This window comes from Egretta garzetta, unplaced genomic scaffold (assembly GCF_000687185.1).
Source record: "Egretta garzetta isolate BGI_Z169 unplaced genomic scaffold, ASM68718v1 scaffold154, whole genome shotgun sequence".
Taxonomy (NCBI): Eukaryota; Metazoa; Chordata; class Aves; order Pelecaniformes; family Ardeidae; genus Egretta; species Egretta garzetta.
In genome coordinates, this window is record NW_009259600.1 from 6,216,859 (window position 1) to 6,235,572 (window position 18,714).

Here is an 18,714-nt window from a genome sequence, read left to right on the forward strand (position 1 = left end):
AAAAATGTTTCTCTTTTGCTTTAGGGAGGTATATCATACAAAACGAATGCAGCACGTCATCACTGTAAAATGGACTTCAGATAACAAATATATTCTGTGTGGCTCAGATGAGATGAATATTCGTCTGTGGAAAGCTAATGCTTCTGAAAAATTGGGAGTGGTAAGAGTTGTATTTTACTTTTTGTTATCCCAGACAGGGCGTTTGGGCTTTTTTGTTGTTATTACAACTGGTTAGCCCATTCAACTTGTAAAAACTTGTTTCTAAAGGGAAAATGTAAAATTGTAGTTTGAGGGTTGTATTTAATTTGAAAACTGATGTGGGCAGTATAGCTCATTGCACTTACTGCATCTTATAATAATAAAATTACATGCCTCGTTACTGCTGCACAAGGTGACTTTTTTTTGGTCTTGTTTAATGTTAATAATAATCATCAGTTCTAACTAAACTAGATCAGAGTTTTTTACCTGGGTGCTGCAGGTGAGAATTCATTTCTTTGCACTGGAGAGAAAGCAATAAATTCTGGTTTGCCATACATAAGTCATTCTACTGAAGCTTAGGGTTACTGCTAAAAATTTTGACTGGCATGTGACTGGTTCATGAGCAGTTCATGCCGTGATAAGTGTATGCATTGTAAAATAGAATGTTTGCACTGATGCATAACTGAGATTTGTCGTTAACCTATATAACTTGGATATTAAGCAGGCAAACCAATGTGGTGTCTGAAGTCTGTTTAACTCAATGTAAATCAGTTTGGTTGAAGTGTTCCTAGTAGGAACAGGCATCAGTCAGTTTAGATACATGTCTTTTGAGTTACACTTGTTCAAATGTTTATGTATAGACAAACCCAAAATGTTCTATTGCAGTTACAGCTTGCATATATTCATCTGCACAGTTGTATTAAAGTATTGAATGACTTTGGAGAATGAATTTGACACTTTGGCCACTGGGAGTAATCCCTTTACATAGCTTTGTATTGTTATGGTGTTTTGGAGGTGCTTACATTGCTTTTTCTGGGCGCATCAGCATAGCTGTCAAATGACGCTTGGGGGAATTTTTACTTGATCTTTTGAAAGATTGAGGGGGGCGGAAAGGGAAGCTGTAATTCAGGGAAGGACGTTGTACAGTGAAGGGGATGGATCTATTGCACAGATATCTCTGGGGCTGCTTGTGATTATGTGAAGCTCCATCAAGTCGTGGTATCTGTGTAGGAGGGAAGTGGAGGTGAGCTGGGAGAGGCGGCAGTGAATGGGAGTGGTAGGAGTACTTAGGGCTGCAATGCGGAATGGGATAATTCATGGACTGTTGTGCACTGTGAAGCGCTGGATATGGAGTAGCACAGCTAAAACAATTTATATTTTTAGCCATGGCCTGCTATAGGTATTTGGAAATCCTATTATTTTTCTCGTCTTTGCTATAGAACTATAGATTAAAAAAACCAGCTTTGTAGCCTGTACAGTATTTGTGGTTACAAACTATTTCTGAATTTCTTTAATGGAATAACTCTTCTTTTTTGTTGAGGATGCTTTTTTTTTTCCTGTTCTGAATTGATTCTTGGGATTTTCCCAATGTAGTGCTTCAGTCAAACGTGTAAATATCAGTCCCATACTTGCTAATTCCAAGGACTCCACAAAGCTCACTATAGACTTCAATTTTTGATTTTACTTTTGTATTAAATTTGCTTAGACAGTGCAGTGTTGGGCAGAAAAATCTTACCTGTTTTCCTCTTGTCTTATCCGTCTGCTCGTGGCAACACACTTTTCACATGGTTTTACAGTATTAGCTGAAATTTTCTCTCTTTATTCACGGTATTCTTAGTGAGAGAGTGTGCTCGCTCTCTCCTAAGATGTTTTATAACAGAGTTGTCTGGTATTTTTGACATGCATCTTTACTCTGTGCCCTTTTTGTGAAGGACAAGTGGGTAACAAGAATGTTGAAAATGTCATTTTCATATAGAATGATTCGTAGTATTTTCAGGTGTGAACAGAATATTCACTCTATTGACTACTAGATAGCATTGGCTCTTTTTCTTAGGAAATATTAAGGATACTTGACTCTGGGAAGTAATAGACAAACCCAACTACTCCTGCATCATGGAAATATTATGTACCAAAAGGACAACTTTGTTATTGTCTAAGTATCCAAGATGTGAAGTGGTAAATGACATTCTGCTGTTTTCTGTAGTATTTGCGTCTGTGAAAACTGGCCATGTATGGGCCTGAAACAGGCAGTACCAATTGCGGCTGTCAGGTACTGGATATGTTCTGCTCGTTAATGCTCTTGTGTTCCTTGATCTGACAGTGAATCCTACACAAAATGGCCTGTCCTTTGGTTTTTTCCTGTTTGTAAGTGCAGTGTTGCTGCTTGACATGCGTCTTGGAGGCTGCACGGATGATTCAGTCCTGCTGTTGTGGGATCATAAAACACAGCTTTTGTAGCATGCGTGTGTGCAAGGGTTTGTAAGCATTTTTGTCAAAGCACTTTGGCTATGAGCTCCCAAGAGAACTAAGTCAATAGCTATCTATGGCACACAGATCGCGTGGCATGTGGGTTTTTGTTTGATTTTTTTGTTTTGTTTGTTGGTTTTGGGGTTTGGGGTTTTTTTACTATGAGAAATGAAAATCACCCCATCATTTAGAATACAAAATCTGTCATGCTATCTCAAAAAAACCACCTTACAACATCAAAAGACATCTTAAAGCAAAATACTTTAGAAATACAGGAAGAACTTACAAGGGACATAGTGAATTATGTAGAACAACTGCTCTCATTTCACATGGATGATGCTAATGAACTTGTAAAGAATTACATTATTATAATAACAGAGAATATTTCACATCCCCATATCTTGTGTGGAAATGTGTTCAAGCATGATGCTGTTGAAGCCTTGAATTTAGCAAGATGCAGAATTTGGATATTAAATTAGTAACTGTCCAACACTGCTATAGTTGTTAAAAAAAAATATTTTTTTTTTTTTAGAAGCAGTATGAAATTTTATTTCTCAGGTGTTTAGAGCGTAATTGTGGCTAATAGGATTTAAGAGTAGAATCGTTACGGCTAATCATGTTCTTGGATATGCCTTGGAAATGTTGCTTGGATTCAATCAACTGTGCCAATCCTTGTTTGATCCAACTTGGTAGTTCCTGTGATTCTTAACGTTGCAACTGTTAATGGCTATTTATCAGATTCCACTGTTTTTCTTTAGTACCTGCTCCTCCTTTTTTAGTGGATTGGTGTTCTTATCTTCATAGACGTATGCTTGCTCATTTTATAAATGTCCACTTCTTCCATAGTCTGTGGCTATTTTTTGAACGTTTTGAATGTTCAAAGCTGAACATTCAGTAATTCTGTCGGAAGTGTCAGAATACGTCTTAAATGCTTAGTTGCTTGGTCTGCTATTTTTCTTTGCTGAGAAGATTTGATTGAATGACTCATCCAAAGGTCACTGTACTTCTGATATAATGCTAAAACGTCTTGTAATACATTGTATTTTAAGATGGATATTTTTGGGGTGGGGATGGATGGAAACCAGCATCCTGAAAGAAAAAGAAAAATTATAGTAAAACTTCTTTTTTTTTTCCTTTGGTGAGTACTTAGTCTTACTTGGTTTTAGTGTTTCTGGGTTCCAAGGAAGTTACAGTGAATATATAGTACTTATGTTGTGACTGATAAACATTTATTCAGTTGGAAAGTTGTTCTTTCTGAACCCTGGCTACCCTAGCAGTCATCAGTTCTGACATGCATATTTCTTTTGGTTTTTAATGTATTTGGCATCTGGCATCACACTCATTATTCAAAATCGGTGAAACATTAAAGTAAGAATAAAAATCTCTGGAGGAGCCAGAGGCATGACTCCACTGACAGTGAAGTCCGTATGGGTTTTATATTGGGGTAACAAACCCCATGTCTCTCTGGAGCTACTGCAGAAGTTGCTTTAAAATAATTTGCAATGTTTCGGGTTTTTTTAATGAAGGTTGATTAAATAATAAATAATTATTATTAAGTAGGACTTAACAGATGTTCTCTTTAAAGCAGTAAACATCTAGCTCTGCATGGCCAGAAGTAAAAGACTCAAACAAGACTTCTGAGATACTCAGACTGTTCAAATACTGTACATAAAATACGACATTTTAAGTAGGCTTGAGGCTTTTGTACCTGTGCTCTTGGAGAGGTTTGGGATTTCTGAAGAGGTAAATGACTTTTGCTTTTGAGGAAAGAGGAGAATAGAGCCTTGTCTGAGTCAAAAGGCTGGAAAAGCAGCATTAATAGAGTAAATTTCCGTTAATAGAGTATAATTAATTAATTAATACAAAGAAAGGGATAGATCAGGTTTTTTGAATTGTGAAAGCAATGAACCATTAGTAAAACTTCAAAAAGCTGTATTGTTCTTCAATCTATTGACACATTATAAAAAAACCTCTCCACCTGCAGTTCTTAAGAGTGTAAATGCTTAGTAACGTTACTTCTGTGAGTAACAGCTGCAAAATTTGGCTCCGTTACCTTTCCAGAGTCGTTAGGAATTGGAACAGAGCACTGGACAAGTGAAGAAGAAAACTTTCTGCTTGGGAATGATTTGTGTTTCAGTAAGCGTAAAACCAGTGTGAGGAGCGAGTGTAACAGTAGCGGAGCATGGGTTTGCTGCTTTCTTACAAGATGCAGAAATAACAGCTCTTGAGTAAGGACTGAAAGAGGAGAAAGCACAGTTACAGGTCTTGGTTTTGATCGAGCAAAGTGCCTTAGCAGGAGTGCATCACAACTGTCTTAAGTAACTGTATGTCCTTTCAGCTGCTCTAGTATACAGTTCCGTTTTTGTGAGATAAGGCTGATAGCAAGCAGGACCAGATCCTGTATGACATGGCATTCTTTTCCTAGTGATTTTGGGGTTGTGATTCAATGCGCATGTAACTTCAGCCCTTTAGCTATGATTTTGTGCTCTTAACATTTACATTACCTTTCTTTTCTTTGTCATCCATTTAGATGTAAAGAAGCCCTAAGTTTTAGTTGCAAGGAAACAATGAGTAATAAACTTTATGGCAATAAATTTAGAAAGGTTTTTTCAGCAGAGCAATGGGAAAAAAAAATAAAGACAAGCTATGGTGTAGAAAATTGCTGGGATACGTTTGCATTCTGAAAACGCCGCACCTGTGCTCTGTCTGCCCTAACCTAGAAGGGCAACCTGGCCAGGATAGATAAACAGCCATTTCATATTCTCATGCTGAATTACAGCAGTCTAATAGTGTGAAGCTGTAAATACTGCACAGTACAAATACAGCCCTCTTTGAAAGGAGAATTTTTTGTTAAAGGTGATTTTGGCTCTTCGGTCAGGGCTCTGGGAAAATGCTTACCTTCCTTCTGCTTAGATGGGAAAAATAAGCAGCCTCTGTCATCTGGAGGGAGGAAAGAGGCATAGGCTGCTTACTCAAGGACACGTTTTCCTATTGCTGACAACTTCATTGCATTTTAGAGTTCTTTTTCCCACTTTTCCCCTCTAGATAGTTGCTGTGAAGTACTGCTGCGGTAATGGCCCAAATCAGCTGTCTTTCTGCCACATAATTTCCGTTTTCCTCATGTAGGAAGGAAGTTGCACATTCACTTTTGGAATGTGTGAAAAAAGGGTCATACATCATCTTTGAGCATGTCTTCCACTTCTGATGTCATATAAATCCTAATTTATTACATTGTAGGATGTTCTGGTCCCTATGAACAGAATCTCTAATCCTGCTAAATCGCGCTGCATTTATAGCACCTTCTCCAGCTCAAAGCAGAATGGGAAGGAATGCTGTTCTCTTCAGCTGTTTATGTTGACCTCTGTAAAATGACTTGCAAGAGGGAGATTGGAATTCAATGCGTTATTGCAGTCTGCTTTCTTAGCTATCTGCTCTCTCTCTCATTAATAGACAGGAACTTGTCATTACTGCAAAATTTTCTTTTACCATTACATAGATGAGGGTGCACTTGGCACAGCCTGGTATATGGGGCATTGGCATTCAGTAGTTGGATGGAAAGTCACCAGCTATGTGCCTTTCTATATACCACATTATGCATAAAAATGGAATCAGACTCAAACATAACCACTGCTTAATCTATATTAATTTTTTAAATAAGACATCTTGGATGTATCTTTTAATTTACAGGTTCACCTCTTGTCTGTAGAATCATCAAGGTTATTCTAAATCGGCAGCAATTTGCACTTCTTAAATTAAAGGAAAAATCATTGCATTTAATTAAAATAAAAGCTCTTTAATTTGGATTATGTTGGCAGTTTTCTGCAGAGTGGGAGCACCTGGGATTTATTGAGAGTGAACCAGCTATTCAGGCTGGCTCACTAGAAGGAATTTTAGTAAAGGGGTAGTTTTAGTGAGTTAAGATTCTAAAATTTACTGACTTGGAATTTGAGAGGTCATGATAAATGTAAGTAAAGCAGAAGGATTTGTTTTTACAAATAAGTGGGTGTGGAGAAACAGAGATTAAGAGTGTTATGTGTTTGATGTCCGAATAAGAATTTTCTGAGCGATGAGCAACTCTGCATCTGGTACCTGGTTTCTTTATTGTCCCAAAGGAGAAACTCCTTTGCCATATGTTTTATTAATACTTGCTTTCAGACCATTAATGGTATTTTGGACCAGAATTAGCTGAGTAAAATATTAATTTTTTCAGAATTTATGAAATATTCTAACAGAAGTCACTTCTAAAAGTGACCTCCAGAGTGGAGAAGTAGCCAGTTGCTGATTTCAAAGGGAAGCAAAGCATGTTTCATAATAATGTAGGTGGAATTCCCAATTTTGTGTGCATGTAATAAAGTTGTTGGGTTTGTTATTGCTTTTTTTTTGTGTTAGAGTCCGAAACCGAGGTTCTGTTTTTTCTTGAGAAAGTAGGAAATTAGTGAAACTGAGTCAGTTGCAAAGCTGAATAAATAGAAGTTGTCTGAACTATCATTTTGCTTTAATACTTCAGTGGCCAGTAATAGTGGATAAAATAGATGTGGGAGGGCAAAAGACTTGTGCCACTGCTTATTCGAGAATATGAAAGGTTTTTAGATGTCTGAATACTGGAGTTAGAGTGTATTTTGGGAGGAAGGGTAGGAATATGAGGAGAGGATATCCTCTGTTAGTATTAGAAGACTTTCTGTTTATGCTAAAAAACACTAAGTGGCTTGGGAGGAACTTTTTTCCATAAAGATTCACTTGCTGCTTTAGTCAAAGACTGAAAGCTCACTAGACTGAAATGTAGCTGAAATTCCCAGGGATCCAAGCAAATCCAAAATACACAGAAACTGATATCCCTTGTGAAGCAGTGCACACAGCGCGCACAGATTTTTCCTTTTGATAAAAAAAGCATTAGGACCAAAGGAAACATGCCTGGTTGGGGGAAAAAAAATCCTCTGTAGGCTGTCTGGAAAAGAGGTTTCTCACTTTCAGTGTTGTTATTGGTGGATCAGACATAATTTTAAGCATGGATAAAGTCTTTTGTAGTAATACTAGCTCACCCGTATTTCATGTGTTTGTGATACTAAGATACTTCTAGCTGCGCGATGGAAGTTGGAACTCCCTGTCTGCCATATAGTCAAGCTAATACTTGAAATCTGATATGTACACTGTGCTTCCTAATGGATCAAGGCGCTGGGTGAGATTAAGGCCACCTAAAGAGCTGCCTGTAAAGCTGTTCATGAAGATAGTTCATTTATAGCATTTGTACTTCACTGGCTAGTGATTAAAATGCTTGCAAATCTTTGTTTCACAGCAGAAGTTGATCATCATCAGAGGTTAGGAAAGCAGGCAGACTGTTGAAGAGGTTTTACTGTCAGCTATTTCTATTATCACTTTCTCTACAGCACATTAAAATCTGATTTTCAGGGAGTAAATTCAGTTACTTTACTGAACTTTGAAACTTGTGATAATGTTTTGTGTTTGAGCATTGGGCTATTGTTGAAATTGTAGATTTTTAATACTTAACCTACCCTAATGCTGACGTTTCTGTGGTTACAGCCATTTGCTAGAACGAAGCTGTTTGATTTAAAAGTAAAAATTTTGTTTTGTAGAGAAAATAGTGACAGTTAAATCCCTGTTCTTTTATAACATGTTTGTCTGTGGTGTTTTCCTCGTAGCTTGCACCACGAGAGAAGGCAGCTATGAATTACAATCAGAAGCTGAAGGAGAAGTTCCAGTATCACCCACAGATCAGACGCATAGCTCAACACCGTCACTTGCCTAAAAGCATATTTTGCCAAATCAAGGAGCAACGTATCATGAGAGAAGCTCGTCGACGAAAGTACGTCTTCCACTGCTGGCTTTGTTTTCTCTTGATCTTAATAAAAAGCATCACTGCAGTGCTGTAGCGGCAATGTATGGGAGCGTTAGTGCCACAGCATGTGGGAAGAACAAGTATGAGCTATGTGTAACATCTAAAGAAGTGATCATGAACTACTGGATTGATAAACCTTTGATTGTAAGGAAAATGCAGGCAAATGCCAGTATCAGTGAGGACTGGCTGCTTCCCAAAAGTTCACTGAAGAAATGGGAGCAAAGAAATGTTTCATTTTTGGGTGGTGGTGGGGTTTTTTGGGTGGTGGTTTTGTTTGGTTTTTTTTTTTTTAATGCCAGACTCCAGGATGAATGTTTTCCATCACCTGGATCATTGCCATATTGGAATTTCTAGGAGTGGTAGGTGGCATACTTTGCTGTAGCCCTTAAATTAACAGTAAAACCAAAAAGTGGTGGGTTTTAGTGCTCTTTCTCAGCTGAAAGACTCTACAAACATGAGCAGCAAATCCTGTTGACATGAAACCCAAGTATAGCTGAGCTCCCAAGAAAGGGTTCGATTTGAAACTTTTCTAAATTAGCCAATTTTAAAGCTGTTTTTCAAAGGGATAATCCTTCTCAAAGGAGGAAGTACGTGGCTTTTGATTAATAAAAGCAGAGCAATTCTTAATTGTGTTTTTTTAATTGTAGGTTATTTCCATTAGTAGCTTAAGGAAGAAGCTAGTATTTTTTTAAATCTTTGTGCTGACTAATGAACTTCATTTTTCTGTTTTTTTTGTTTCTAGGGAACTGAATCGTCGTAAGCACAGCAAACCAGGATCTATGCCATTTGTGTCAGAGAGGAAGAAACATATTGTGGCGGTAGTGAAGTAATTGTTTCCACATGTACAAAATGTCACAGTGACAGAAAATGTCATTGTTGAATGAATCCACTGTACCAAATTTGATGGACATTGGTAAGACAATGTATCGCTCCAGAAATGTGGCTTTTCTTCCAACTGTACATATGCTCTGATTTCTCAAGTCGTCTGCTTTGGGTAGTCATAAGAATTGGCCCTGTAATCTTTTATTGCCATTATTCTGTCTGGTGTTACTGGCCCAACACTGTATTGCAGTGGAGTTTGACCCTTTTCGTATACGCAGGTAACAATTGGTGGAGGATATCTGTAGTTCCAGTCCTATTCCTTGGTACCATCACTACAAAAGAAAGAATAAATTGTTTCAGATTTGTCAGAGGCACAAACCCCTTTGTTCCGTATAGAGTTATAAAATCAGTGTCCTTATGCTGTTTGTTCTATGTGTGGGGGTTTTTTTTGGTTTTGTTTTTTTTTTTTTCCTAAACAAATCTAATAAAGTAAACAAGTGACCTTAAGGCCGTGGACTAGCTTTTGATTATTCCAACTGACAGTTATACTACATTATACTTATTACAGTATAATATATTATTTTTCTTTTATCCAAAAGGAATTCAACACAAATGTCAGACATCTGTAAACATATTGATAGTTTTGTTTTGTCTTCTTAACTATTGTTATATGACTTGACGAAACTTCAGACTATTGAGGTTGCTAATATTTATAATGACATAGTTGAATGAATATCTTTTTAGCTTATTTAAAACTTGTAATATCTGGATGAAAGATGACACAAATTATGTAAAACCCAGAAACTTCTTTAGGTGAGTTTTATTATAAGCCTTCTATTTTAAGTTTATACAAAAAAATAAAAGCTTCACATTTCACAAGGTACCTGTAGCCCCAAGTTCTTTTACTGTTTGTCTGGGAAATGTTCTGCTTCTCTTCCAGTAGGATAGACTTAGCTTTTTACTGAAGATACTAAGGTGATCAGAAAACTATGCTGGAATTCATCTCAGCCTTCTAGGCTGAGGGCTTCTCTTGCAGAAATACGAGATATTTAATAACCGTAAGTGTTGCTTATCATCTTTCCTACTAAAGGATTTTTTTAAGCCTTTGCACTACTATGCTGTCTGTAACTACACTCCCCCACATCCCCGAGTTTATGCACAAACAAAATTTATGAACTTGATCAGAATAAACTTTATAGTTTAACTTTTTTATTATTTTAATCTGGAAATTGAGCACTTTGAGCACTTTCTTCATATAGCATTCTGTTTAGTATATCTACTAACATTAACATCCATATGCATTTCTAGTTCTTACTCTTCCAGCACTGGTTGGGCAAGATTCCTGGATCATCATGGCAAAATTACGGCTGTTTGGTGATAAGAGGCCATAATGTTTCTTTTACTCTCTGGATCACTTACCTTATGGGGTGATGCAGGAAGAGAAGCAGATCTGAAGAGCTGTAAGTAGGATGATGAGAAGCAGCGGAACAGATCAGGGAATAGACTGATGCTGGCTGTGTGCCTGTTGTACTAATACCGTGCACTCTGTGCCAAATACAGTTTTATTTCCTTCCTGAAACACTGAGAAAATTGAGGGAGAATGTGTGGTCCAAAGTATGGCTTGTGACACAGCTGTAGTCAAGTCTTGCACGTTTTGCAAAACCAGACTAATCTTCTGGAATGTGATTAAAAAATTTCAGCCATGTCACTTTAGCCTGAGTTGATGGAGTTGGTTGTTGATTTCCTGAGTCATGATAACCTCTGGTGTGAACAAGCCCTGCCACTGGGAATTTATTAGCTTTGGTGCTGAACTCTGAACATAACCAGAGAGCTTTCAGTTCTGAAGTTAGTTTGGTTACAGTGTGCATCGGTGTGGAGCTCTACCGCATGAGCCATGTCCAAAGGACCTCTTTATGTTCAAAGACCTTTGTGCACTATTGCTTTCACAGGCCCCCAGGTGGAGCAACTCAAAGGACCAAGGCTGGCTAAAGTTTTTGCTAGAGAGATTGTAACAGCATGCTGAAAAAAAGGCATTTTCAAAGTTAGGAGGGTACTCGGAGGCTGTGTATTTGGATATTAATTCCTTTTCCAAATTCAGTGGGTGTGGTCTTGTACAGAGATCTTAGTCTTGTCATCAAGTGGGGCACCCTCTTAGCATTCCAGGAAAAAGTCCGTTTCCCAAAATCACATCTTGCTATGACTTCTGGAAACATGTTAGTTGTAAAAGCAATGTAGGTATGGGCTGAGGCTTTCTGGTTTCTGGTCAGTTGTTTGGAATTTTACAGGTGGTGGTCGTAGTCTATCTGTTGAGGGGATTCCTGGCCGTGGATTTGTACACTGTTGGGCTAGCTGCTGTTGATTTGTCCCTTTTGGAAACCCTTACGGTTGGTCTCCAACACTTTTTGTGGCCATCCACCAAAAATATGTAATGCCACAATACTCAGAGTAGGGTTTTTAAACTTACTTATTTAAATACAGTAGTTGCCTGGTGGTAGCGCTGCAGGTCACAGGCCATCACTGAAACGGTTTAGAAATCACATTAAAGGAGCAGGAGCTCTTCCGCTGCTTGCAAGAAGTGCTCATACAAATCTGTCACAGGCCATCACTGAAATAGTTTAGAAATCACATTAAAGGAGCAGGAGCTCTTAATTTTTTTTTCTATTTGGTGGGGTTTTTTTATTTTTTCCCTCAGTTATTTGAGAGGTTTTATTGGGCCTCATCTTAATCACCTTAAAGGAGTTACCTAGACTTACCAAAATCATTATATGCAAAAAGAATATGGAGGCATGCACCTGCATGTATGTGTACCTGAGTGTATGTAGAGTAAAATCCTTAGCATCGCATAAGATACTGAAAATATAAGGAAACTGTTACAATTGCCTTCAAAATTTTGGTGTAGTTGATTGGGGCAGGGCAGAAGTGGGGGGAGGTGATGGACTGCTTTCTAAGCCAAATGCATTGCCTACATACCTGCTGATTAAAAAAAAAAAGATAACTTCTGTATGTATTCTTACTTGGGAAGATAGTTAAAGACTATACCATGCACCTGCGTAAACATGGGCTGCGCTTGGGTATTCCAGCTCCACCCTCTTCCTTCTCTCCAGCAGGCCAGGACTGAAGTTCCCCTGTGGGGTGTGCACCCCCTTGCAGTATGGGTCTGGTAGCTGCTGTGAGACAGCCCAGGCAGTGACTGTCATCCAGCCCCTCTCTCCCAGTTGCTGGCCCTTAGACCCTCAAGTCCTGCAGACATGTGGTCCTGCTCCAGTGGCTCATACTTAATCCTGTTGTCCCACTCATGGGCTAGTCCCACTTGAAGTTTGCTAGCATTGGCACGTACGTGCACACAAGTCCAGTTAAAAACACAGTGTCATAAGAATATCGGGTGGACTGCAGTGATGCGGGGCAAGGCTTGTCCATCGAATCGTAATCGGTAAGCTGTCTGCATGGGACTGGCCCCTTTCGTCCTCTTTGTCCTTGTTTTTTCCAAGCTTTTTCTCTCCAGTCTACCTTAGTCCTTCCCTTTACACACCTTTGGTGCTTCCCTTAAACATCCCATAGTAAGTTTTGCACATTGCTGCAATCCCCTTAAAAAAAAATCCCATAATAAATTTTGCATAGTCCCCAAATTCTCTCTGTTCTGTCCCTAAATTCTCATCCCCCTGTATCCTGTAAGAAGTCTTATACCCCTTTGGGTAGTCCCTCAGTCTGCACAGCTTTCTAGGGAGTTGCCTACACTTATTTTATTGGGTTTTGCACCAGGAACGATGATCTGAATCTTCTTCGATGATTTTAGGACTAGATGGTCAGCGTGCTTGGTTTTCACTGGTCATTTTTCTGATCCTTGCCATGGCTTTATGTTTAATTTGCTTAGCCTTTAGTCAGATAACCTAACACACTCTGTTATATGAAAATATCTCTGCAGTGCCTTCTGATCCTGGTTACCAGACCAAGAATGTGGCAGTTGGAGTAGAATTCATCTTGCTTAACCTCGGATGTCTACGGTACGGGCACGGTGAACAGCTTTGTGTGTCTGATCTCGCTCTATACTTGGTGGAGAAAATCAGTTATTTTAGGGGACATTTATCCCATACTTCAGACATTTATATTGTGATTTAAAACCTTGTTTTATTTTATAATTAACATTGTGATATGAAAGGTGGCTAGTTAACTTGTGAATATCTGTATAGGTTTGGACAGAATTGTACGCAGAGGCGATTAGGTTTAAGATGAGCAAAACCAGCGACAAGTGAACACCTTCTGGAAGTTCTTGTCTGCTATTTGGCATGGCAAATGTCTAAAAACATTTGAAGGGAGATGAATGAGGTTTTGTAACTGAGGACAAAGAAATTTCTGCAGATAATAGTTTGTGGGAAACTTGAGGAGCTCAGTGTTACACTAGAGAAAGATGGGAAGGCATTTGAAGAAGAGGGACTTTAATTGGAAAGAAAAGACTGTGATATCCTCACCTAGGACTTCTGGAGCTTTAGAAGGTATGTGAAGAATTCTAGGACAAAATCAAAGATCATAGTTCAAATACCACCAACTAAAACCTGCTGAAAGTGTCATTCCTTACGCTATTAAATGAAAAAAATACACACTTCCTCTCAGTTGAACATCATGTTCTTTATATGCAGTTTGAAACAAACTTAAGGGCTTACTTTTCAAAGGTGATAAATAATTACTGTTCTACTGACTTGAAGCAGATCTGCTGTTTTTCAGTGCCATGAAAGTTTGATCTGGGATCTCTGTGGATTTTAGGATATAAAGTGGAAGATCTTGTTTTTTGAAGTTTTTCTAATATTAATAAATGCTAGTATGCTTAGCGATTTCATTTTGTCCAAGTCTGGAGCAGTTTCAGCAGATGCAAGTGATGTGTTCTCAGTGGGTAGATGGATATGATCAGGAGTTTATAGCACGTTGCATCACATTTTCTACTTTTAGGGCTTGTGTGGGCAAAATCAAAGATGTTTCAGCAGACAAAGGAGCGCTGCTGATTATTAAGAAGATAAATGGATGGAGATGGTATTTTGACCGTCATTGTAAAAATGTGATTAAAACCCACAATATGATAGAAACCCACAGATTTAATATAGATGTAGTAGACATGCTGCACTCACATATTTATTACAAGACTGACATCCAAGCCTCTAACTTGTGTTCAAGCAGAGTAGAATTATTTGAAGATGTGACTTTTTTTTCTAAGAGCCTTATTGTAGAATGAGACAAAAATTTTTCAGCGACCTGAAAAATACCATTCATTTACAAAACGGTGTATAAACGCTGTCATGGCATAAGGTACAAGTGAACAGTGGGAGGTAGCAAGGGATAGGGGATCTGTTACGTCTGCTAAGAGAGGCCATTGCATCAAACACCCGCACGAGACAAGTCCACTACTTCATGATAGAGCCAAACCTTACCAACAGCTGCAGAGTCTCAGTTGGAGCACTCCTGCTATTACTCTCTGGGGCGAACACCCCTGGGTAGCTCAGCAGCAGCATTTGGTCGTTGCTTATTTCCCTTCCACTCCATCCTGCAAAAGCAGCTGTTTGCTGGTTTTCTGCACTTTGAGATCTAGGGTAGGGATTGAATAGTACCTGAGGATTGAATCACTTCATATTTGTAAAATTGGTTTGACCAGAGGATTGCACATTTTCCAGCATTATGGTTTGTCTTTCTCTTCTGTTTTTGTTCTCTTCACATCCCTGCTTCCCTAAATAGCGCCTCAGAAATTCTTGCTTTCTCCGTGGTCATCACTGACTTGGCTATATCACTTAGCTTTTGCTAACCAGAAAACAGAAATACTTCTTTCTTGAGGTTATTTCTACCATTTGATATTATCTGGTGGAACATTACCCTGAATCCCTCCAAAAATGAGGATCATTAGGCTCTGGAAGACCTATGGTCACTTTAATCGTTTGCAGATGCTTTTGAATCACAGAATCGTAAGGGTTGGAAGGGACCTCAGGAGACCATCAGTGAACCTACACTATGGTGTGTATAGTGTTTGGGACGTATTAGGGGAAAGGAAGCTTGGTCTCAAAAATGCTTGGAGGATGAGAAGAGAGAAGAGCAAAAGGGGAAGGATTATTACCAGAATATAACAAGGTTTTGCAGACTGGCGAAAGGGGTGGGGTTTGGCATGGCAGGAGTCGGGGGAGCTGTAAGGCATAGATGGAAAAGGAAGGAGTATGCCAGCAGTTTTCTTACTCAGTTTGATTTTTTTCCCTATCATCTTTACTCAATCTCTTTTATGCTATAAGAATGTAAGGCAAAATATCTAAAATGTCTCCTCCCCCCCCCCCCCCCCCCCCCCCCCCCCGCCCCCCCCCCAATGGGATAATCCAGCATTTAAGTCTGAATGCAAAAGATTCATTGGCTCAGCTGGATATCTAAAGGTATCATATTTATAGACCAGCTATTTCAGGAATGGAGCCTGTGTTCTTTTGCATCACTTAAGGCAAAATATAACCTTGGCAAACAAAACCACTGGCAATATTTGCAGTTGCGTCATTCTCAAGTGAGTATTTAACATCAAAAAACGTTAGGACGTTCATGATAAGCCACTGTTTTTACATAATCCTGTCAGTTATGGCTGTCCAGTAGCTGTGGTACAATATCTTGAACAGAAAATGTTCACTATCATAAGTTAAATCAGCATGGAGTAAGTAACTGGATTATGATATTGATGTCAAACTGTGGAATAAACTTAATACAGTAATTGGGTGTCTAAATGTGATTTGAAACTAAGGTTTAGTCAGAAGAGGGTGTTTTTTCCCCAGGAATAAAACCAGGAATCTGACTCAGTGACAGTTCTTTAAATTAGGGACAATGCATAGTAACTTGCTTGAAAAGACAAATACCTTTATGGGTTTTGTGCCTTATTCTGTGGAGAGTCTTTTATGTGAACTGCCCTAGACAGAGATTTTGACTGAGCTCTCTACATTGAGGAAATGTCATAGTGAATTTTGGACCGAGTCAAAATTAAATCGTGTAGTTACGCTCAGGGACGCATTTATGGTGGCAGACACAGAAAAATGTGGCAGAACGGATCAGAACTAAATGTTCAAAAAAAATCTATTACAAAAAGTTTTACTAAAATGTTAGTAACCAAAGACAATTCACAAGATGGTAAGAGCTGAAATAGTGTGCTAAGCTAACCAGTCAAGTCTTTCAGCAAGAGATATCTGAAGGAAGAAACTGCAGATCAGTCAGGTTCTCATTTTATTTGTCTGTCTTAATTCAACCCACTTTTTGTATCATCAGAAGCATAAGAGTTCAGCTGCCTTTAGGCTGTGCTATCAGAAGCCAATGCCTTCATGCTTTTCCAAAATTTCTTGCAAAACTTCTGCTTCATTGAATACTCTGCTGACAATGTCCCTCAAGTTTGCTTGGCTTTGGGGATGCCAAAGATTAGGGGGCCACGATGTAAAGGCGCACCCAGTCCAAGAACAGGGCCTGCTTTATTCTGTGCAATTACATCTCTCTCAGTAACCAAGGGGAATGCCAATGCCGAAAGCTGTTTTCCATCCATTCCTTCCTGACCCACGGGTATATGTTTAATGCATAGCTACAAAAGACTCCTAGCTTGTCATGGAGGGCGTTAGATTTCCCTGCTGGAGGCCAGCCATGGGAAAGCAAGGCTTTTCACTTGAGTCATGGGCTCACTAAACCAGCAACAACTGCGTGATTGCATGTGTAAGTGAGCTAACAACACTTCTCAAGACCTCCCTCTTACGGAGCAATACAGTCACCTGAGGGCACACTGGTTTTCACCACCTTTGTTTTTTGACTTTCTGACTTAAGGACATTTTATTCCCTTCTGACAGTTCTTTAGCGGCATGTTTTTTATCAACGTCTCCAGGAGGCAGATACCATCAGCAATGTCCAGACCTACACGTGCGTGACTTGACCACAGAATTTCACTGTCTTGAAGATCTGTTACCTCCAAAATACAATAAATTCAGTATTAACTCCAAAGTAACTGGTTAGAGAACTTGGCCCACCTGGTGTCTTAACGAAAACTGCAAATTTTTCAAGGTATTGTACAGAGTTGCTGAAAATTTTTCAGAGATCCTCTTGAAGTCTTTCTGAAAGTCAACACAATCCAGGTATGTTTGGTATGTGCCACGTGTTGCTGGTGTGCATTGGTTGTTCCGTGACAGTGAAGAGCCTGAAAATACGGTCAGTGTAAGATCAGGCTGCCAAAAGTCATCTGTTGTTCTTAAAGTACCTGAAGATGCAGCGGTGTTGCAAATCCAATTCAGCAGAAGTATGTAGAATTTTCTGGAGAGGACTGTGATGCTGTGTCAGTTTTACAGTTGCTAAAAGTGCCTTTCAGGTTGGTTTTTTGAAGTTTGTTCTTCTACCTTCTTCTACAGTGGACTCATTCTCAAAAGAGTGCTCAGTTCAAGATTTAGAGCATCATCTTCTGCTCCTTTTTGCTGCCTTCTCTGAGCAGATCTGATCTGTTTTACCCTACACTGTGCCTTCCAGTTCTTAATTTTTAAGCTACTTTCAGCTTAATGCAAGACGATTTTCTCACAGTTACTGTCTTATTTGAATTCTCCAAATTGACTTTTTTTTTTTTTCAAATGACAGGGCAGTTTCAGTATGCAGTGAAAGTCTCCTGTCCTCTGTAAATTGGTTTTTTTGATGGTAATAATATTTCCTCATTTGTTTTTTATTAATTCATTCTAGCTATGATTAAAATCACCTGCAAGCCTTTCATGGTTGGAAGACAATCCTCAGGAGCCCCCTTTTTGCTGTCTGACAATGTGATTGTCTCTTCTTCGTAACCATTGATTCTCTTTTTCCATTTTTAATGGCATTTTGGCCTCAGCATTTGGGAGGTTCTGCTTTGCTGGTCCCTCTTTGATGCTGCTGCTCTGTAGCGTTGCAGTGACCCACCCCTCCTTCTTCTAGGCATTGAAAAATACCAGAAAATTCTTAGTTCTGCTAACATATTTTACTACATATCCTCAAAATTTATGTTTATGTGAAAGCTGAAAATTATGCCTGTCTGTGGAGAACTTGTTTTTTAAGAACTGACATTTAAATTCCATACATTTGAGTGGTGATTTTCTTATTTGCTTCTTCTGGTAGTATTTGCTTTAAATTTACTTTCATGATGGCAGCACGTATGTTGTAATCACTGTCAGCACATACAACTTACATGGCCGAACATTCAGAGGAACAAACAAAAATTTCTGCAGGTTAAAGCCTGGTATGTCTGTGGTTCTGTTACAACCAGTCTGATGTGGTTTTGTGGGCAGAAAAGCATGTTCTTGCCATCAACAGATGATTTGGTTAACAAAGTTGGCTGAGCTCTTCACTGGTGCTGCTGTGTGAACAAATTCCAGGTACCCAAGTCCTGTTTAGTCCATAATTAGTTGTTCCTACTCTCCCATTCATGCTCAGCCATGTCAATGAGGGTGTGCTGCTGCTAGTGAGGTTCTCTAAGATGGTTTAGAAAGTGGTTTTGCATTGTGGTAGCGCTTGGAGGGTTTTCATCGTCACCTACTGCCGTGGACTGTGTACCTGCTCCTTTGCCGTTAATTGTTTCCTCGTCTGTCTCGCAGGGCTCTTTACATGGT

At 39.0% G+C, this 18,714-nt stretch overlaps 1 protein-coding gene and 1 long non-coding RNA gene across 2 annotated transcripts in view; both read left to right on the forward strand.

Annotated features, from left to right (window-relative positions):
* Window positions 1-10,044, forward strand: part of DCAF13 (DDB1 and CUL4 associated factor 13) — a 28,314-nt gene extending 18,270 nt beyond the window's left edge. Inside the window, exons 10-12 of the mRNA XM_009638319.2 lie at window positions 25-160; window positions 8,103-8,266; window positions 9,042-10,044. Coding sequence (XP_009636614.2) covers window positions 25-160; window positions 8,103-8,266; window positions 9,042-9,129 — 388 coding nt within the window. The 3' untranslated portion in view covers window positions 9,130-10,044. The remainder of the gene's footprint in view (window positions 1-24; window positions 161-8,102; window positions 8,267-9,041) is intronic.
* Window positions 10,045-11,752: 1,708 nt separating this feature from the next.
* Window positions 11,753-18,708, forward strand: LOC118452235. The gene is made up of 3 exons (XR_004841932.1): window positions 11,753-12,551; window positions 13,044-13,122; window positions 16,948-18,708. It is a non-coding gene; the product is annotated as an uncharacterized LOC118452235 (long non-coding RNA).
* Window positions 18,709-18,714: the final 6 nt, after the last annotated feature.